The 23023-nt window shown below is 32.7% G+C and overlaps 1 protein-coding gene across 1 annotated transcript; it reads left to right on the plus strand.

Moving 5' to 3' along the window:
• Positions 1 to 63: 63 nt before the first annotated feature.
• On the plus strand, positions 64 to 23013 carry LOC127546464 (echinoderm microtubule-associated protein-like 6). The gene is made up of 6 exons (XM_051973564.1): positions 64 to 90; positions 2019 to 2124; positions 12012 to 12105; positions 16971 to 17071; positions 19942 to 20144; positions 22717 to 23013. Exons 1-6 carry the CDS (start codon positions 64 to 66, stop codon positions 22870 to 22872), a joined length of 687 nt encoding a protein of 228 aa, XP_051829524.1. The 3' UTR covers positions 22873 to 23013.
• The last annotated feature ends 10 nt before the right edge of the window (positions 23014 to 23023 follow it).

The following is a 23023-nucleotide window of genomic DNA, read 5'->3' on the forward strand; positions in this document are numbered from 1 at the left end:
CCATGTCTGAAGCATAGAAGAAATTTAACAAATGCTTTTTGATTGATGTGTATTGACATAGACATGGACAAAGATATAGCTACAGATAATGTAATTCCTGTGGAAAATAGGGGAAAATTATTTGCAAGTTAAAATAATTTATAACAACCATTTGTAAGACTTCTGGCAAAGCAATGTGAAGTTCCACTAATTTATCATTTGACTGTTATGGTGAAATCAAATTTTATTAGAATCTTTTCTGGACTGCCAGAATGGTAACAAATCATCCCTCAAAAATGGGTATTTCTGTACTTTGCTAAAACAATTAATCATTTTAGTCAATTTAATCCAGAATGTCAGAAAATCAGTCAAACATCATTTGCATTCATTTTGGCAAAATAGTCATGTGATTGATAGTATTCTTCCATTTGTAATAGGTTATTATTACATGAGTTTCATGCCTTTTTTAAATTTAAAAATGAGACTTCAGGGAAAACTCATCTCATATCTGTTCAATATCAGATTAGCCAAGTCAAAAGAATTGGCCCATTTCTTATCTGAGTTTCAGAGACCAAAAAGGGATAACAGAACACTAAAGATTAAAGACTATGAGAAGCAGTTGTTGGAAGTTTGGGGAGATGATAAGTCTGTTTACTGCGATTACAATGAAAAAATAGGTATTTTATTCATTAGTTGCTAGATTAATTTTATGAGATATTGATTTGCATTCAAACGCCTCATTTTTCATCTTTCTTATGAGTAACATTATATTCAGTTTATAAATACTTAACAACTCATCTTCTTAAAAATTGAAAATAAACCCAAGGCTGATTCTTGATAGTCCTTGAAATAAATTCATAAAACCCTTATGAGCTATATGTTGAAATAGGCTTAGCCAGCATACCAGCACCTTCTCAAATATAGTAGCTACATTATGATTACTCTTGTCTTTTTTGGGTGCACTTTAATGTATGGGTAATTTCTTATCTACTTATTCATTTCCCTTTTATCAGGAACCAGTATAAGGTTAGTTCACATTTTAGTTCACATTCCTAAAGAAGCAGTTGAATGACAGGGGTTGAGTTTCCAGAAAGAAAAAAAAATGCCCATTAGAAAATAAATGATATTTTCTCTTGCATCTACCATTCAATTGTGCTATTATTTTGGAGAAAAATGCCATATTGGCTTTTTTTCCTCAATCCCACATGTAGTCTGTCCTCATTGAGAGAGTATGCACAAATTAAATATTGGGTTTACCAATCTTGGAGAAGGAGAAGGTAAGTCAGGTTATTTACACTTCTTTACATTTAAGAGAAACATGATACAGCAGAAAGAATCCCATCTAGGAATCAGGAGACCTGACATTATTTAGCACAGTAACCAAGATCACAGCTCTGCTACTCACTATCTATGTGACCTTGGACAAGCTATTTTATTTCTGGACTTTCATTTTCTTATTTACAAAAAGGACTCAGATGAGGTGATTCTACATTCTATTATTCTATTTGTGATCCCAAATCACATAGCTTAACTAGATCTTGCTTTTGTTCATTTATAAAAAGAAGAGATTGGACCAAATGATTTCCAATGTCTCTCCTATTCTATGAGTCTTTTTCAAAAATAAGATTCTTTTTTTCTGACCTCATTTTAAGTCTGAATGAGTAAAGTCCTTCAAATGACACTTTCACTCTTCATTTTGTCAGTATGGGCACTCTCTTTGCTCATACAGGTGGAAGCCCCACTCCATTTTAGTAGATTTTTTTCATAATTTGCTGTGGTCAAAACATTAATATTCCAATGGCCAACCTTCTTGTAATGGCCCTTTCTGAACATGTCTATACTGGTCCAGACATGGCAAATATGCAGTTCATCTTCATGTCTATATTCAAAGCCTTTCTAGTTTAATGGGATCTGATTTGTTTTGTTGGTATGACTTGGTAAGATCATCTTCACACCAGAAGACATTGGAGTTGAATGACTTTGATGAATGATTAAGATTACTTATGAAGTAGATAATAATATTCATCTTGTAATTTAAGGTTGGAAGAGATGCTGCTATCCATGTATGGGACACACAGACTCTAAAATGTTTGTCACTATTAAAGGGACAGCATCAGAGGGGTGTATGTGCTCTAGATTTCTCAGGTAAGCACCAGCTATGCATAATGTGAATTTAAAAATAACATTATGTCTAGCCAGATTTTTTAAAATCCTCATATCTTAGCTAAATTCTGTCTCCAAATAAAGATGAATTCCCTGTGTGTATCAGTTACAGGAAACTAGAAAATAGGTTAATCTTATGACTTCTGTGGGAGCTGTATATATTAATTTCTCTGATCTTGTAAGTATTATCAGAAAAAAAAATGTAAATGGTAATTTGGAGCCTAGAGCACACATTGTGCTATGTATTCACCTGTGCCTTGTGAAATCTAAGAAGCTGTTACTCTTGAGATGATTCATTGCAAGTGTTTGGCACTGGCTCAGGACATACATTCCAGCTTTCTAAATCAGTGAGGAGCCTACTACCTCCAATTGGCAATATATACAAGTAGTGGTAAAAATGCCCATTGAGTCTGAATGTTCTATAGCATTGATGCTTTAGAGAGATGGGGAGAAGGGAGAAAGCAGGAAGAATGGCAAGGAATGGAATTGAAATTTCACCTCCAGGATATAATATCCCAAAAGTTTTAGTGCAATTTTAAGTTTAAAACTATAACATTTGGGATACCTTGTATACATATGTATGTGTGTATATATATCCCCTACAATATACTTCTTGTATTACACACACATACAAAATAGTAGCAGTACAGAATATTGAAAATACAAAATGAATTTTTTTCTTTCAAAATTAAAAAACAATGCATCAATAAAGTTAATTTCTAATATACCTTGAAAAATCACTACTATGAAGATTACTTAAAATCCAAATGGAAAGAGCCTGGATTTTTATTTATTTATTTTGCTATAGAGGAAAGAATTACTGGACTTATTAAAGCCAGAAATGAAAACAAAAGGGAATTATTTATTAAGCAACTTTTATGTAGTAAGGATTGTGCTAAGTGCTTTATATATATTATTGATCCTCACAATCCAGTCAGGTAGATGCCATTATGATTCCTATTTTATAATTGAGGAAAATGAGACAAATGGAAATTAAGTGCATTGCCTGGGTTTTCACAGTTAATAAGTATCTGAGGCTGGATTTGAATTCAAGTCTTCTTAGACTTGACCTGATGTCACCTGACATTATGCGACCTTGCTGTCTAAGAAAGTTATGTAATTTTGAAAAACCCAGCTTGATGGTAAATGCCAAAAGTGTCTTGCTAAACATTTTAGAAATCAAAATTAAGTTTTATTTTCTAGAAATACTCTCATTGTGATCTATGGATTATCTTCCCAGATGAATTCTAATGAATTGAATTTAGCCCATTTACTCTATTTCAATTATCTTTTTTTTAAAAATGCATTTTCATCCCCATTGAAAGTGATCATAGAGTCTAGGGCCGCTTTGAATACCATTCTTAATGAAGGTAGAATCAAAAGCAAAGAAATAGTCTCACACAAACATGAACATGATTAAATCACAACCCAGAGTGGTGGGATCATGCTATGAATTTCCAGGATTAAGCATGTGAACAGGGCTTAATCATTTGTTTCAATCTGTCTAAGAATTAACTGCATATGAATCAGGATCCTTACTTGTGGCTAAAACTCATGTTTGAATTCAATTCAGGTGTTAGGTTGTTATGTGCATGTTTCATGACTAGGCATACATAACCACAATATATAAAATATATAATATATAAAAGTCATCTGAGAATTTTAAGGCAGACAGATTTTATATTTTTTAAACTATAGTAAAACTATAGTTAAAAGACACTCTAATTTTAGAAATTTATTCTCAGGTACAAGAAATTATCAATTAATTCTAGCACTTTTCTAAAGAAAATAAAGCATTTCTTATCAAAATAATTTATACATCTGTAACAGATTGCTTGCTATCTTGGGGAGGGAGCACAAAAGGGAAGGAAGAAGAAAAAAAAGAAAATCAAAATCTTATAAAACTAAATGTTGAAAACGATATTTACATGCAATTGGAAAAAAATATTATTCGGTGAGGAAAAAACAATTTATAAATTTCAAAACATTTCACCTAGGAAGGTGGGAGTGCTAGAATTGGGATTAAGATTATCTGAGTTCCAATCCTGCTATAGACATGTACTAGTTCTGTGTTCCTGGGCAAGGTATTAAATCTCTCAGCCTCAGATTCTGGATTTTAAAATGGGGTAATAATAGCATCCATCCCATTGTAAAGATAAAATGAGATCATATTTGTATTGTTTATAAAGTGCTCTGTAAACCATAAAAGGCTATATAAATACTAGCTATCGTTATGATCATCATCTTGCTCATCATCATTATATAAAACAGTCTGCAGAATGGTATAACGTATAGAAGGATGAATCACAAGCAATACAAAATTTCAAGTTCAACTTTCTCACAAGATATTAGCTGTGTTATGAGAAAATCACTAAGCATCTCAGGACCCCAGGCAACTTTTGAAAGTGTGTAAATTATCAAAAAGTTGCTGTATGTTGCTGAGGCGAGTTTCCTTACTATGAGATCCCTAAAGGATGAAATGTCCAGCCTAGGTCATTTTTTAAAGTCCCTATTTCACAGAATTAGGAGTCTCAAATAAAGTGACTATATACAGAGTCAGTAAGAAATTAACTTAAGGCATTTAATCCAACTAGAAAAAATAACATTTTTTGTGTTTTTGTTAGCAGTTAGTAAAGCAATTATTTCTACAAGAATAGAAACATAAATTAGAAAAGTTTAGCTGTATAAAAATTTAGTATCTTGAATATCACTCCCATTTAAAGAAAACAGTGCAATAACATTTAATTAGACAATGACACTGTTAAACAGCTAAAAAGTGAAATTTAAAACTACACAATAGAGAACAAAAGAAAACTTTCAAGAAAGCAAAGAAAAGCTGGATACTTTTGAAAGCAATGTATAATATTTATTAAATAGATTTTCTTGAAATGGAAATGTATTACTTTACAGTGAATTCTTTGATCTGTTCTGCTATGTACACGGCAATTTTTTTAAATTGTTGCCTTTTATGCTGTACTTAAATTTAAAATAAATTTTTTAATTTTTTAAAAATTAAAAAGTAGTGAAAGAAAAAATATTTGTATCTTGAATATTGCTCCTGTTAAAAGAACACAATCGAATAACATTAAATTAGACAAAGACACCACATTAAATAGATAACTTGTTCTTTCAATATCTAATTCAGAAAGTCTACATATATTTAATGAACCCTGGGTAGGAGACCAACTTACTTGTCTGTTGGGTAAAAGGATTTTTTAAAATTGTCCTTTACAGTTGACATTATAAGCGTTAAATTTATTTTATGAACAATGTAAAAAACATACATAATTAATATGCACCTGCTTAGAAAGTATGGGAAAGAACATTATCTATGCCTCCAAAATATAATTGTTGATGAAAAATGCCTATTAGCCTCATGGAAAATGTTATGCATGCAAGTGAAAAAAATCAGAGTCTATCCATTCTCTGGTTGTTTCCAGGTAACTAAATGTTTATTATTTATCATGTCAACACAGTCTAAGTCTGCATGATGCAGGAAGAAAAAATGCCACAGAACAAGAGATATAGTAATTAAATAAGCTATACATCTGTACTGTTTCCTGTCACACTCATAGAGGACAGAAAGGGGCCATCACAATGAGGCTAGCTTTGAAGTCTTGTACTATTGTGTCAATGGATGGGACTTCAACCTTCAGAAATTCTCCTTGAAGAAAAAAGAACGAGGCAGTAAATGTCACTTATTACAAGTCATCTTGAGAAAATGTGAAATATTTTTTCTACAAATCAACATCAAGAATGTGTTGAGCTTTTACTGTGTACATGGTATTGCACCAGATGACCCAGTTGCTATGGGTGCAGATGCTCTTACTAGGGAAAGAGCTACATTTTTCATCTTTATAAGCTTGTATCCTTAAGGCCATATTAGTCAAAAAAATAATGCACATAAAACACTTTACATTTAAAAGTATACATAAAATATGTTATTATATTGCTATTATGATAATCATTACAAAACCTTAAATTGAGCAAAATTTCCATACAATCTCAGTTTTGATATTTATTTTCATGTATATTTATATTTAAAAATAGATGATCAAAAAAAATACCAAATCTTAGACTAAATCCTTCCAAAAGCATTCCATAAGCATCTAGTATGTGTCAATCAATGCAGTAGGAAAGGGAATAAGCATATATATATAAAGTTTACTCTGTGCCATGCACTATGATAAGTGGTTTTTTTTTTTTTACAAATATTATCTCATTTGATCCTCACAACAACCCTGGAAGGTAGGTGCTATTATTACCTCCATTTTATAGCTTAGGAAACTGAAGCAAACAAAGGATAATTGACTTGTCCGGAATCAGACAACTAAGTGTCTGAGATTGCATTCAAACTGAAGTTTTCCTAAATCTAAGCCCAGTATAATATCCACAGCACAATAGCTGCCCTCAGTATCACCAAAGATTGATATTAACATGATACTTCTCATACAATTTTTCTTTCTTATTCCTTCCCTCCCTCCCTCCTTCCCTCCTTCCCTCCCTCCTTCCTTCCTTCTTTCCTTCCTTCCTTCCTTCCTTCCTTCCTTCCTTCCTTCCTTCCTTCCTTCCTTCCTTCCTTCCTTCCTTCCTTCCTTCCTTCCTTCCTTCCTTCCTTCCTTTCTTCCTTCCTTCCTTCCTACCTTTCTTCCTTCCTTCCTTCCTTCCTTCCTTTTTCTTTCTTTCTTCAATTGAGGGTAAATGACTTGCCCATAGTCATAAATAGCTAGTAAATGTCAAAGGCTATATTTGAATTCAGATCTTCCTGAGTAGGGCCAATGCTCTATCCACTGTGGCTTAGCTGCCCTTTCTTATGGAGTTTTTATTCTCTTTAGAAGCAAAAACAACAAAAATATAAAGAGGAAATAAATATAGACATGTAAATATACATGTAAATAAATAATCCTCAGAATGAAGAATAGTACAATACAAACCCAAAAGGAATATAGGGAAGTGCTTTTCAAAAAGCATTTCCTTTTCTTTCTGCAGCAGTTAAGGACATGCTTCATTATGATTTTTCATCATCAGTTTTGTCAGGATCAACCATGTTTTTGAAAACCAACTGTGAGCAGAAAGCTACAGTCAAGGTCAGGTGGAGTCAGAGTAGGACAAGATCAGGATGCTTTTTCAAGGAGTTTAGAGATTAAGAAGAATCTCAAAACATGTCAATAAAATCATCAAAAAATGGGAATGAGAAAAATATGCATGTATGGAAACATCATGAATTCTAACTAGATGGAAAGCTACAGAATTATGAAGGGATAACTAGGAATGTTTAAGGTAATATTCATCACTTCTCTTTTCAGTCATAAAAAATAGATGTCAGCTTGTAATTCTAAATAAAATTTTGCTTAGTTTAAGGCCTGATAATAATAATAGTTATTGACTAGTGATAATAACATTAATAATACTAAGAGATTTTATGTGCCAATTTAAAATTTGCAAAGTGCTTTTCATGTGTTATTTTATTGTATCCTCACCATAAGGTGCATAGGTACTATTAAAATAATATTAATTATTATTAGTTTAAATTATAATATTCAAATAAGAATTGTATAGATGTAGACTATTATACAGAATATTCTCACAATTATTACTATATGTGATAATGTTTTAATAACAATTTACATTATACAAAAGGAAGTCAAAGTTTCTTACACAGAGCTTTTTTTTTAAGGTCCTAGACTAGCAGAAGATAGTCTATTCAGACAGGTGCTTCTATATTCAGAAAAAAGAGGGACATCCCAGGGTGGATTAGGGAAGAGCCATTTGGCACATGGAGCAGATATCTTAATGTCTCACTAATCTGTGTCCTGGAAAAAGGGCCCAACGAAGTTGACTCCAGGTGAAATTAATCATAGCTCTCCTCAAAGCAACCTTGCAGCCAGAGAGCTTTAACTGGATTTTAAGCAATTGTCCTCTTTATAAGATAGATACTAAAAGGTAACAATTGAGGAAGGCTCTTTTACTATGTGCCGAAAGATTTATATTCATGTGTTCACTGCCTCCATTTAATTTCAATTGCATTAAATTCAGCAATCCTTGAGCATCAATTATGTGATAGATTCAAAGATACAAAGATGAAATAAAGCAAGTATCTATCCTTAAGAAGCTGAAGAATATTTTAAAAGGGCAGTTATGGGGCACAGTGAATAGAATTCTGGGCTTTGAGTTAGGAAGACTCTTGTTCCTGAGTTCAAATCTGGCCTCAGATACTTACCAACTATGTCACTCTGGAAAAGTCACTTAAACTTCTTTATAAGTTTCCTCTTCTACAAAATGCGCTGGAGAAGAAATGGCAAACCATTCCAGTTTTTTTTTGCCAAGAAAACTCCAAATGGGGTCATGAAGAAGAGGAAGAGGGGAAAAAAGGAGGGGGAGAAGAAAAAAAGAACAAAAAAGAAGAAACTTGTGATTTGAGGAGAGAGAGATCACTACATGGGGAAGCTAGCACTTGAGATGGGTCTTAAAGGAAAGGTAGATTTCAACTAAGGGGATTATGAAGGAGCCTAGGAAGAGAGAGAGATAGAGAGAATCCATTTCAGGCATGGGGAGCAAAGGTAACAACATTGGAGAGGGAACCATAATAGAGTTCCCCAAGTATTCTAGTTTAGTCCTAATATTGAATGCAAGAATAGAAATAATGTGATGTAAGGCTAGAAGCAATTGTAAAGAGAAGCCAATATTGAAGTTTTGGATGCCAGTCTGTTTATGCTTTATTCATTAGATAATAGCCAAAGAAGGATTTTGTTTGAAAAAAGGATTTGTATTTTTTGTTCAATAAAGTTTTTAAATGCTAAAAATGGAAGAAAAATTACACTTTGATGAATAAGTTATTATTTTCTTTCTTCCTTCCTCCCTCCTTCCCTTCTTTTTTCTTCTTCCTTCCCTCTTTCCCTCTTTCCCTTCCTCCCTCCTTTTCTCCTTCCTTCACTCTTTACTTCCTTCCTTCCTTCCTCCCTCCCCTCCCTCCTTTCTTTTTCTTTCTTTCTTTCTCTTCTTTCTTTCTTTCTTTCTTTTCTTTTTCTTTCTTTCTTTCTTTCTTTCTTTCTTTTTCTTCTTTCTTTCTTTTTCTTTCTTTCTTTCTTTCTTTCTTTCTTTCTTTCTTTTTCTTCTTTCTTTCTTTCTTTCTTTTCTTTCTTCTTTCTTTTCTTCTTTCTTTCTTTCTTCTTTTTTCTTTCTTTCTTTCTTCCTTCCTTCCTTCCTTTTTTCTTTCCTTCCTTCTTTCTTTCTTCTTTCTTTCTTTTTCTTTTTTCTTCTTTCTTTCTCTCCTTTCTTTCTTTCTTTCTTTGTCTTTCTTATTTCTTTCTCTCCTCTTTCTTTCTTTTTCTTTCTCTCCTTTCTTTCTTTCTCTCTTTCTTTCTTTCTTTTTCTTTCTTTCTTTCCTTTCTCTCTTTCTTTCTTTCTCTCTCTCTCTCTCTTTCTTCCTTTTGTCCTTCCTTCCTTCTTTCCTTCCTTCCTTCTTTCTTTCCTTCTTTCCTTCCTTTCTTTCTTCTTTCTTTCTTTTTCTTTTTTTTTCTTCTTTGGAAAGTAAATGGGACTAAGGAGCTTACCCAACTAGGAAAAATTAAGTGTGTAAGATCACATTTGAATTCAGGTCCTCCTGACTCCAAGGTTGGGACCCATCTAATGGACTGTCTAGCTGCCCCGATTAGTAAGTTTGTGAAGCAGTGAAGACAGAATTAAGTGTCTTATAAATTAAAATAGAATTGTGTAATAGACTTTTAACAATTAAAATAGATATAGTTTCATGGAAGTATCTAAAGTGTTTATGTCTTGTCTAGATGAACTACAGCTAATAATTTACCCAAGATCACTAATCCAAATATTTCCTATAGCTGTTGAAGTGTCTGTTGTATTCATTATGAAGCTGATAAGATCATGGTTTTAGTTACTTGCCTAAAAGAGGACACAAATAGTAAGGTATCACAAATTTCTTTTTTTATTTTTAGTTAAAAATGAAAAATGCATCAGTCATTATTAATTGCCCATGTTCAGAAATATGTGTGACAAAAATCTTAGAATGGAGACATCTTTAAAAGCCATGGCCACAGATGTTTAATAAAGCATGGAGCAAGTAAGATGAACTAGGTATCCTAATAGAAAGAGGCAAATTTGACCCAATAGGTATCACAAAGGCTTAGTTGATAAAATTATTAAAGGCCTAGATTATGACAATGGAAAGTATGTCTTATTTATTTATAGGCTAGGTAGGAGGTTAGGCTGAATAGCATCCTACAAGATATTCTCATGAGAGAAAATATAGGAACCTGGGAACAAAAGGCTGTATAATACAGAGTGTTTGGGAGATCAGTGGAAGTAGAGTCAGGAGTAGCATTGTCATCAGAATATATTACAGGCTACCTGGACAGAGTGAGAAATTAGATGAGTTCAAGAAAATAATAACAAGTCTGGCACAGAAGTATGATAATTAAATTAAATTAAATATTCAGGGAATAATATATTCCAAGAATTCTAATTCAGTCTTTGGCAGCACTGAGAAGCACTGCATTCTGCAGTAGGAAGGTGGCAATCCTATTGTACTCTACTCTGATTAGACAACATTTGGGGATAATATCACATTATAGGAAGATCATCAGTAAGCTGGAGAGAATCCAAAGGAGGGCAAACAGGATCATGCAGGATTTCTTTTTTTTTTTTTAATTTTTATTTTATTTAATAATAACTTTGTATTGACAGAATCCATGCCAGGGTAATTTTTTACAACATTATCCCTTGCACTCGCTTATGTTTCGTTTTTTCCCCTCCCTCCCTCCACCTCCCCCCAAGATGGCAAGCAGTCCTATATATGTTAAATATGTTGCAGTATATCCTAGATATAATACATATTCGCTGAACCAAACAGTTCTCCTGTTGCAGAGGGAGAATTGGATTCAGAAGGTAAAAATAACTCGGGAAGAAAATCAAAAATGCAAATAGTTCATATTTGTTTCCCAGTGTTCTTTCTTTGGGTGTAGCTGTTTCTGTCCATCATTTATCCATTGAAACTCAGTTAGGTCTCTTTGTCATAGAAATCCACTTCCATCAGAATACATCCTCATACAATATCGTTGTCAAAGTGTATAAGATCATGCAGGATTTCAAGTTCATATTATATAAGGATCAGTTAAAGGCAATTTTAAGATGTTTAGAATAGAGAGAAAAGACTAAGGGGAGATATGGTAGATGTCTTCAAGTATTGAAGGGCTGTCCCAGGGATTATTAGACTTGTTCTGTTTGGCCCAATAAGGGAGAATGAGGAACAATGGGTGAGCATTGAAAAGAGACTACCTTAAGCTTGGAAACACATCTTAGTTTAAGCTTGAAAAAACAATTAGAGCTGCCATACCTTTATTGCAAATGAAGTAAAGCTATGAAGAAAATGCTGGCCTGGGAAACAAGAAGATCTGAGTTCAAACTCAGAGTCAGATATTTACTAGCTGTGTGACCCTAGTCAAGTCAATTAACCACTGTCTGCCTCAGTTTCCTCAACTGTAAAATGAGAGTTATAATAATAGTATCTATACCTTAAGGTTGTTCTAAAGGATCAAATGAGATATTTTAAAGCACTCCTCTCTTTCTATCTTATTTGAATTCATCAGGCAAAAGTTGGTTCATGCTCAGGTCTAGGCAGGAATCAATTGCTTCTGAGGTTCCATAAGACTAAGATTCTGTGAATATGCTGAGGATTCAGCTAATACTGGTCAATTATTTCATTCAATGAAAAGTAGTAAATAGATTTATCACCTTTTCACTTAAAAACTATCCTTAGTTTCATTTCAGATTCCATTCTCCTGTTACTGAAAACTACTGTTTTTTTTTTTTATTAAACAAACCCATCCACTGATTTTTCCATTGTTTTCTTATAGCTGATGGGAAATGTCTGGTATCTGTTGGTTTAGATGATTTTCACAGTATTGTCTATTGGGATTGGAAAAAAGGAGAAAAGATAGCAACAACAAGGTAAGAAATTGCTCAAGCATGATAATAACATTCTACTAAAGTCACTGCCCACTAAAGGTCAATAATTGATTTTTATCTGCAAGATTTCATTTTCTGTCTCTAAGAAGTTATTTATGGGCTTAGCAATACACACATTAAATGAAAGCAGGTTGCAGTGCTATATGGATGTCTAATCTAGCTTAGAACAGTCTCTGTAATTGAGAATTAGAAAATTCTGATTTTTTTCTGGATAAGAGTTATTTTTGTAGCATTCCACTTTTACTGCATTTTCTGTTATTTCTATTTAAAAGTTTCCAGGTGAGCAACATCCTTATTTTTCTTAAGTTTGTACTTTGCACCTTGATTTTTCCTTTTGCTTTTTTACTTTAAGCAAGTAGCTTCAAAGTCATTGAAGTCAGAAGTACCATTTGTCATTAGACTAGTGCTTGCTATATAAGAGGCCCCCATCAGCATACATCTGCTACTGAGTTTCAAAGGAGGCAAATTGCTTTCCTAATCTACCCATCTTATAAATAGACTTTTCAAGAATGACTGCTGTTTACATGCCACCTGTCCTCCCTTATCTCATGCTCTTTCCCTGCTGAATCAGCTATCTCCCAAACGTTGCTTCCCACTCCTTTACTTAACAGTTAGCTTAGCTGTTCACACAGCATTGGTTACAGGCCAAAATAATTGAAAAGAGAGTTCTAATAAGACAATTTGTTGCTTGAGGCAGTTTTGCCTTGCTTTCCCATTGGTTACCCCAACCCACGTTTTAATTAGCTTTCTGTCATGAATCCATAATGATTTTTAAATAAGGGATTTAAATTCTGACACTCATTTAGTCATAAAATTTTCCTATTTTTTTTTTCTTTTGGCAGACACATGATATTGTATTTAGAAAACCTTAGAGAGTTAACAAAGAATCTAAATGAGACTGGTGGTTAAGAGCCTCCATTGCTCTCCTTCTCCAAAGTCTTTCCCCATAAAATTAAACATGGATTTTGCAATTCAAGTTAATGAATGACTACAATTGGTTTTAGGCTGCTAGAGAAGTTGAATATGGATTGGCTATATCTGAGGTAATAGTTTTAAATATTTGGTGATTGAGCTCCAGACAATAAAAGTTTTTTTTTTTTTTAATGAGTTATACCTCACTTGCTTCTAAAAAAAGATTTGAGGCAGCTCACAAAGCTAAAACATAGAAGATGGAACAATTAAAAATAAAAACAGACCAAAACCTAGTTAAAAAAGACAAAGTATATGTGCTAGGAAACTAGAACAAGTTAGTTACTCTAGAAAATGGCCTCTTCCCCCTAATACTTTTGCCCCACCCCAGATCCTAATGAGGACCTTTACTTTCTATCTAGACTTGTGTTATTTTAAGATACTGAATTTTAATTGGTCTTCTTTATGAAAATATGTCAACTGCATTTGTAGATAATTTCAGGGAAACCATATGTTTTAATTTCAAAAGAACAATTGTGCCATTTTCCATTTGGAAAGCCTTCCACAGCTGTGGATAGCTAACCAGTTGTTCTCTACAAATCATAAATAGAAATGGAAGAAAGAAGTAGCTTTCAGGGAGACCATAGTAGCAATAATGGAAACTACATTCTTGAAGTTAATAGACCTGGGCTCAAGTTTTGACTTGAGCTCTTATAACCTCTGTAACCCCAAACTAATCTCTTAAATTCTCCGAGCCTCTATCTTCTCAACGGGCAATAGCAACCTCATAAGTTTATTAGGACAAAAATGATTTGAAAACTAATGTTAAAATATTATGTCAACTTAATTTATTATCCTGTTTGGTAACATCAATTTTTGAAGACTATCTACTTAAGTATAAAAATTCATGATCTGTTTAACAACATGTAGTTTATCATATACCTTATAAATATATTATTATTATGAGACTAGAGGATACCATCTTTATTTCTTAGACCTTATCTTAGTGCTCTAAGAGAAGAGAATACCTAATACAACATAATTACCTTTAGTAAATCAATCTGATTTCAGTTATCTTAGTTGTATAAATGAGATACCACTTTGTGTACTGCTTGCTTTACTGTTTTTTAATAAGAAAAGTACTTTGAAAACGTCAAATTATAAAAACTGTAAGCTATTATTATAACCTTATACACTGTACAACTCACTCCTTTATAATACATTGGGTGTTAAAAATCAGAAAATGATTACAGACTTTCAGACAGTTAAAAAAAATCTTTAGCCCAATTGAATTTCTTACCAGGACAGTTTACACTTATCCATGAGAGAGCAATGACCAAATAGTTAAAGAAGTTCACAGGATTAGGAATTTATTTATATTCTTGCTACAAGATTTCTGTGACCCAATCCAATTTTTTAAGATTATATCTGTGACTCCATGTTATTTTTATGGTAATTTAAATTATTTTAATGCAAAATTTCCTTTCTTGCATTTTTATGTCAAAGTCATCCAATATTGGACTTTATCCATGACACAGCCACCATCCTGTACTTTTGGATCTTTAGATTATGTGGAGGGAGTAAAATATAAGAATGGAAACTTGCAAATAACCTAGATTTTAAAGAATTTTAAATACCAAACAGAATATTTTATATTTGACCCTAGAATAATTATAATTTATTGAGTAGAAGAGTCAGACTTACTTTAAGATCACTTTGGTAACTGAGGCTCCAAGGTGGTAGCTATATGAATGGAGATAAGGGAATATATACAAGAGATGTTGTGAAGGACGAAATGACAAGACTTAGCAACAGATAAAATATGTGGGGTGATTACAAATGAGGAATTTAAAAAGCACTGAGTTTGCAAGCTCATAAAATGGTATTAATTGAAAATTAATTGGAAATTTTGGAAGGGGGAATTTGGAGGGTAAAATAATAGGTCACACTTAGGCCAGATTTGAATTCAGGTTTTCTGTAAGCCAGGCCCAGGATTCTATCCACTATACCTCCTAGCTATCTCACTAGGAGAGAGAAAAATCTCAGTGAGTACAGAAAATAGAAGGAGTGAGAAAGGAAAATTTTATGGTGGAAGCAAGTGTTCTAGAGAGCACAATGGAAGGAACTGGTAATTCTGGAGTGGAACATTTGGAGGACAGAGTTGAGGGTAATAGGAATAAAGGAACAGATAGTAGGTTCTTTGAGATGTAAAGTTTGCAAGGGAGTCTCCTTTCCCTTTTTTAGTGGCATGTTAATGTTAATTGAGTAAGAGCTCAAAATAATTGAGAAGAATACTACTGCTTCTAAAATTCCTCTCTGATCTATAAATCTTCCTATCTCTACATCAACAATAAACTCTCACCTTTGGAGGCAATAGTGAATCTACAGGCATAGTCAATCTTCAGTATAATTTGAAGATGGGTTCTTCCTACATATATCAGGGGAAGCTTTACTTCTGATGTTTTTCATTAAATCTTACTTTTGATTTGACACTTTTGATTTTACTAATCTTAACCCTAACCTTGGAAAATTTTAGGGATTAAATTAATTGGCAAGAGTACAGATGGCTAAATTCACAGGGAGTCTTTCTGAACTAATGCCTTTTGGACAGTTAAGCTTTGACACAAAATAATTAATGCCCTTAGCAGTATCAGACACAGGTAGCTGTTATCTAAGAGGTCTGTACTATGCAATTTCTCATAATTAGCCTTGGGGTCACATTGAAAAGCTAGTCTTACCTTAAAATGGAGGTAATGGTTAAGAATTCTCTACAGTAAGTAAAAAAGTAAGGTGTATTTTACGAGTTAAAAATGGAAGCAAATTTGCTAAACTTTTAATAGGCAAGTTAAGAGATTATAGTTTTACATATAAGTGTGTGTGTGTGAGGGATGTAATTATAGATAGATATATTTTAAAACATTAACTCAGCATGCAAGCAGAAAAGAAATAATGTGCTACCCTTAATATGCTTTTCTTTTAGCTAGGAAGTTTCCAAAAATGGGAGCTAAATTGGTGTTTTTAATGTACAATAATTAATAAGTTAATCCATTATTGCATCATTTAGTCATATCTATCATCAGGAATTTATACATTAGGGGCACCTCATATTAGAAACACACTACAGAAGTCAAACAAGACATTAACAAAAAGGTACCTATAATAGATCCATAATCTAATTGATTCGGGTATTTCTACTGAATGCATAGATGACAACCCATCCACACTTTTTTTTAATCTAGTTCAGTTCTTGTTTGTCTTTCTATAAAGCTTCCCTAAAGGATCTATCAATTATACTGGTGGCCTCCCATGAGTCCCAATGCATCATTCAAGCTATCTATCTATAATAAATAACTCTTACCTATCCACTTTCTCATTATGATTCTATTCCTAAATGATATCTTTGGTCTCATTTTTTTGTACACAGCATATTAGCAATAATAAGACTACTTGTTCCCACCATGTGTCTCTCCCTTGCCACACATATCACCTTCTGTTCTAGAACAGATGGTGCATCTGTTGTCCAACAATCATTCTAGCAATGTGGAGGGTAGGTTGGCCATTAGGTGACATGTTCTTTGGACATGGTAAAAGTGAAAAAAAAATAAAAAATGATGATGATGTATATTATTTACCCCTTGTTTAGACAATAATTAAAAGAATATTAAGATCAACTTTGAGGTAAAGCATAAGAACTCAAATATATAATAAAATAAAAGTATTGGCTGATCCATTAAAGACTTTTTATAGACATATATGTGAATTCCTGTTTTCCTCCTAAAGCCCCTTATGTGCATCTCAAATGTTCATAATGAAAATGAGGCCACAAATGACCAACACTGAGAAATATTAAACATTTTCCATTTATTATTTGACTTAAATATTTTACCTCTTCCCCGCCTCTGTTTAACCTAGCATTTTTTCTTGGTTCTCTTTTACAGAGGACATAAAGAGAAGATATTTGTAGTGAAGTGCAACCCACATCATGTGGACAAATTGGTTACTGTTGGGATTAAGCATATCAAATTCTGGCAACAAGCAGGTACGTCTAGTGGTTTTTTCATCTTCTGGATTTATGATGATGATGATGATAGTAATTAGGGGGAATAAAATTAGTCTTTTTTTCATTCTAGTTGAAGTTATATTGAAAATGTTTTTTTTTTTTCCCTAACATCACTTTGAAACTTAATGCTTGACAGCGAAAGAACTCTGGGAAATGAGTGTGAACCACTACATAGAATTCCCAATCCGTCTATTTTTGTCTGCCTGCATTTTTGATCTCCTTCACAGGTCAATTGTACATTATTTCAAAGTCCAATTCTTCTTGTGCAGCAAAATAACTGTATGGACATGTATACATATATTGTATTTAACATATACTTTAACATATTTGACATGTATTGATCTACCTGCCATCTGATGGAAGGGGTGGGGAGAAGGAGGGGAAAAATTGGAACAAAAGGTTTTGTAAGGGTCAGTGCTGAAAAATTACCCATGCATATATCTTGTAAATAGAAAGCTATAATAAAAAAAAAGAAACAATATTTGAGATGTCAAAGCATGAGATGACATGACATGATTTCAATATCAAGAATGCCATGTGGATGTCTGTAGACATTTTCCACAAATCATAATAATAGCTGACTTGTAAAAATTAATACTTTAAGTTGTAAAAGTCCTTGACATACATGATCTCATTTGATCCTCTCTAGATAACTATTATAATTAGTTTCAGAAAAAGAAACCGAGGGCCAGGATAGTTAATAGATTTATCCAGAATTACTTTGTGATACAAGACTGGAAATCTTTTTGAAATATGATTTGTTTATTTAGTTTTATCATAGCCTATTTTTTCCAAATATATGCAAAAATAGTTTTCAACATTCACCTTTGCAAAATCATGTGTTCCAAATTTTTATGTCTCTTCTCCACCTTTTTCTCTCCCCCATCCCCTAGACATCAAACAATCCAATATAAGTTAAACATATGCAATTCTTCTAAATATATTACTATATTTGTCATGCTGGACAAGAAAAATCAAATCAAAAGGGAAAAAAACACAAGCAAGAAAACAAACAAACAAAAGGTGAAAATATTATGCTTTGATTCATATTCAGTCTCCATAGCTCTCTCTCTGGATGTGGATGGTTCTTTCCATGACATCTATTGGAATTGCCTTGAATCATCTCATTGTTGAAAAGATCCAAGTCCATCATAGCATCAGTTCATTTAAGTCTTTCTAGGCTTTTCTGAAATTAGTCTGCTCAGCATTTCTTATAGAATAATATTCCAGTACATTCATATACCATAACTTATTCTATGGTGCCCCAACTGATGGGTATCCACTCAATTTAGAAATTTTACACAGATCATCTGTCTGAGATGGGATTTAAACTTCCTGATTTCTTATACTAGATTACTTATTCTTATTCATGGTTCATACTGACAATTAAATTTGTAACACCTTTTTTTGCCTTGGATCTCATTTCTTTAGCTTGCTGCCCTAATTTGAGTTGCTCCTCCCAAAAAATATCCACATAAAAATCACTCCAAACTGTCTTCCTTTATGTATGAGATCCATGTTTTAAATACAACAATTTATGTTTGGGCTCCATGCTTCTCATTCTTGGAAAATTCCTATCCCCCATATCCATCTCTTGGAATTCTTCACTCCTTTCACAGATCCTTGATTTCCCCATTTATAGGGCTCTTCTCTTCTCCCATAAGTATTTATTTTGTACATATTTTATATTTAATTATCTGTGTACATATGGTTTCTCCCCAGCAGAATGCCAGCTTCATGAGAGCAAAGACAATTTTATTTTTTCCCTTTGTATTTTCACAGATATTTAATAACTTTATTATGATGAATTAAATGATGAAATAATTGACATTCTATCACAATAAGAAAAGTTTGTCTTTTTACTCATTAATGGGATCAATTTAATAAGCATACATACATATAATACCTGCATAGAAACATACATACATATATGTTTATGTGTGCATATATACATATATATATATATCTATGCTTTGTGTGTGTATATGTGTATGTGTCTGTTTCTTACTATGGACTGGCACTATGATAAACTCTGGCAACACCACCACAAAATGAAGTAGTCTCTGCCCTCAAGAATCTTACATTCCAGTAATGAATAAAACTGTATACAAATTGAAAGTAAAATCAAGATAATTTGAGGAGGGAGAGAATACTAACTACTAGGATAATCAAGAAAGGCTTCATGCTATCATCATAACTTTAAAAACAATGACACACCGTGACAAATTTGATAGGCTCATTTTAGTAATTTTCCCATAAAAAGGTTCACATTCTCACAATAACACTTGCTATGGGAAATATATATATGCAAGTACAGAATGCTGTTTTCATTGCCTGTTCAGTTTGTTAGGATTTTTTAAAAAAGATATGTGCAGAATTTTATTCTGATTTTTCTTTTACAATATGACTAATGTGGAAATATGTTTAGCATGATTGCACATATATAATCTTGCTTTCTGAAAAAAAATTGGAACTCAAAATCTTACAAAAATGAATTTTGAAAACTATCTTTACCTGTAACTGGAAAAAAATAAAATACTGTTAAGTGGAGGGGAGAAGAAGAATATATGGAGAAAGTTACATAAAGTATATTTGCTTACATTGTTGGTTTTTTATACACTTACTTTTTCTGAAACCTGGCTTCACATACATATTTAGAATACTTTCTCCAGTGACATTTTTTTCTACTTACTGAATTATCATTTTCAAGACTCTTTCAAAAGAAATTGATTCACCCCACATTTATTTCATTTATTTTCTAATTAATATTTGTTCTACATGCTCTTCAAAGATAACATCAAGGACATTCATCAGAAATATAATAAAACCTTTCCCCCCTCCAACTCCAGGTGGGGGCTTCACATCTAAACGAGGGATCTTTGGCAGTATTGGAAAATTGGAAACAATGATGTCTGTTTCTTATGGACGAATGGAAGACCTAGTTTTCTCTGGAGCTGCAACTGGAGATATTTTTATTTGGAAAGATATTCTTTTACTTAAGACTGTGAAAGCTCATGATGGGCCTGTTTTTGCTATGCATGCATTGGATAAGGTATAGTATATTATTTAAAAGTCTGCTCCCAACTCATATTTTTTTTTTACCATTATATAATGAAAGAAATACTAAAACAAACAAACAAAAAAGCCAAGCATCTGAAAAAAGCACAAAGTTGATCACTCAGTTGGGAAGTAGTAGCTAATAGGAAGTGGGAGAGAAGTAGTTTGATATTTAAAAAATTTTTTTTCTCTTTTATTTTCTTAGCTCTCTTTTTTTGGGTTTTTCTCCATCTGTATAATACCTGTTTTGTTTTTCTAAAAAAAATATGGTCAAAAAATTCTATGAGGCCTTTTTTCTAAGAATTAATGGGAAAATCTTTATATACCATGTAGTTCAGTTCAGAGAACTGTTTTAACAGAATAAAGATTCAAGAGTATTTGTTGTTTTATTCATTTTTCTCACGATCCTATGAAAGTGGACCCCACAGATCAACCCACATTCCTTGGGTGGCTGTAAATCTTTGATAAAAGTGCTAGACTGAAGTCTTCCTGCCTTTCTACTATATTCTGATTCTAAGCAGTATTATGCAATGGAAAGAAGTACTGAATCTGAAGTCAGGGGAGAGGCATTCAAACCCTGGCTGTGCCATCTCTGTAATATTGAGCAAGTATTTAAACTTGTCAGACTTTAGTTTGCTCATCTTTTAAATAAAGAGTTGGACCGGATGACCTCTTAGGTCCCTTCCAAATGGAAATCCTGTAATATAGTTTATTTGCATTTTGTCTCAAACTGTCAGGTTGCCTTATTATCCAAACATATTTCAGAAAGTGCTGATTTCTTTGAATTCCTCCATATAAATAATCTATCTCAACCTATTTTGCAACCAAAATGTATTCATAATCCTTATTGACTATGATGTCAAGCCAACTCAGGGCTTCCAGAGCCTCAGGAAGTCTGAGTCTCTAAATTCACCTAATCAAGTCAATACCTGATTTTTCAGGATTGACATTTATTAATGCACTGTCCAACTTGTGACTGATTCCAATTCAAAATAATTTCTTCCCATATGTTAACTTATAATAACTGTTATATGAATATATTATTCTTTTTTAATTTTAAAGCTTTCTATTTTCAAAACATATGCATGAATAATTTAACAACATTGACCCTTGCATAGCCTTGTGTTTCAGATTTTCCCCTCCTTCCCCCCATCCCCTCCCCTAGATGGCAAGCAATCCAATATATGTTAAACATGTTAAAATAGAATATATTATTCTTATTAAATTTATTCCCACTAAAAATAGGAAATTTTTTAAGACTAGGAAAGAAAATTTTCCCATCAACACCATAGTTAGAGATAGGGATGAAAATATATCCCCCCTCTACCAGGGCAGGTTGGCACCTGCCAATAGTCTTAGCTGTCTAGATTTAATGTCAATCTAGCTTCACAACATTTATTCAGTGCTTCCTATAGTCTAAGCACTGTGTTGAGATTAACTCTTTCAATATTAGAAAATGCAAGTGCCAGAGGTGTGACTTGAACTCAGATTTCTATCCCTGACTCCAATGCCAGCTAAGCTATGGACTTCTCTAATTCATTTGATAAATTTAATTGCAAAGTTATTGAAATAATAGGAACTTTACAATCTCTTTTAATCATGGAGAATTAACTTTATACCAAATAATAAAGATGATAGTGTTTCAATTCATAAAGTTTTAAGTACTACTTTTTAGTAAAGGATGGTACTAGGTCTATGATTTCACTGCTATAAAGAGTTCTCACTGAGGAACCTCTCACCAGTACAGAGAGGTACATTTTCTTATAAAGTTTCCTAGAATACCTATGTTAAATGGCTTGCCTAGAGTCACACAGGTAGTCCATGTCAGAAAGCCCAAGTTGAAACCAGAGCTTACTGGTGTCAGGAATTTTCAATATTTCTTTTTATCTTCTCTATTTTCATTGAAATGTACAGGAATGAGTATCTCAAAGGGAACAGAATTAATTATTGTGTGGTATTTTGTTTTAAAAAAAAAAAGGAAATTACTTATGAATAAGGACAGTTGGTGTGTTCTGGTAAGTTGCCAAAAGTAAAGTTCAGTGATAATATCAATAAATCATGTGCCTTGATCAAGAAATAAAGATAACTTTTTAAAAGAAAAAATAGCCAATCTGTCAAGCAATTTGTCTGCCAATTTTTCTAAAGATGAATCCTGATTTTAATTAGTGTGGAAATTGATGACATTTAATTATATGCTAATGAGCAACCAGGGCCATAAGACCATAGATTTGGAGCTAGAAGAGCTCATCCAGTCCAATCCCCTCAAATTATAGATGAGAAGCTAAAGCCAAAATACTTTTATATGACAAAATGTCTGTATTGCTTTTATAAGAAATGTGAATATTTTCTACTGGGATTGAAAATAAACATGAAAACATTTTTTAAAACTATAAAATATTATAACTAGAATTTCTGATGATATGGGACCAAATATATTGATGTGTGCTTTTAAAAAACATGGCAGTTTTTTTTAAAGACTTCTTCCAAGTGGGTGTGTTATTTTAAAGATAAATTTCTCATACTGAAAGATTGATGTCTATACACGCTCTGCATTTGTGCTTTTACAGGGTTTTGTAACAGGTGGAAAAGATGGAATTGTGGAACTCTGGGATGATATGTTTGAGAGATGCTTGAAGACTTACGCTATTAAAAGATCCGCATTATCAACTAGCTCTAAAGGTGCCACTTGTAAATACACAGTAGTAATGGTTCCATTCCTATGAATGGGTCACTATTGATGGACCTCAAAAACCCTTCCCAAATCCACTCTCATTACTCTTTATACACTCAGAGCTCATGCCCTTTAGTAGAACCAGCAAAGAAGTAATGGCCAACCATTTAGAAAAACTGCTTTCATACTCAATAATATTTGTA

Source organism: Antechinus flavipes, chromosome 2, assembly GCF_016432865.1.
Source record: "Antechinus flavipes isolate AdamAnt ecotype Samford, QLD, Australia chromosome 2, AdamAnt_v2, whole genome shotgun sequence".
NCBI lineage: Eukaryota > Metazoa > Chordata > Mammalia > Dasyuromorphia > Dasyuridae > Antechinus > Antechinus flavipes.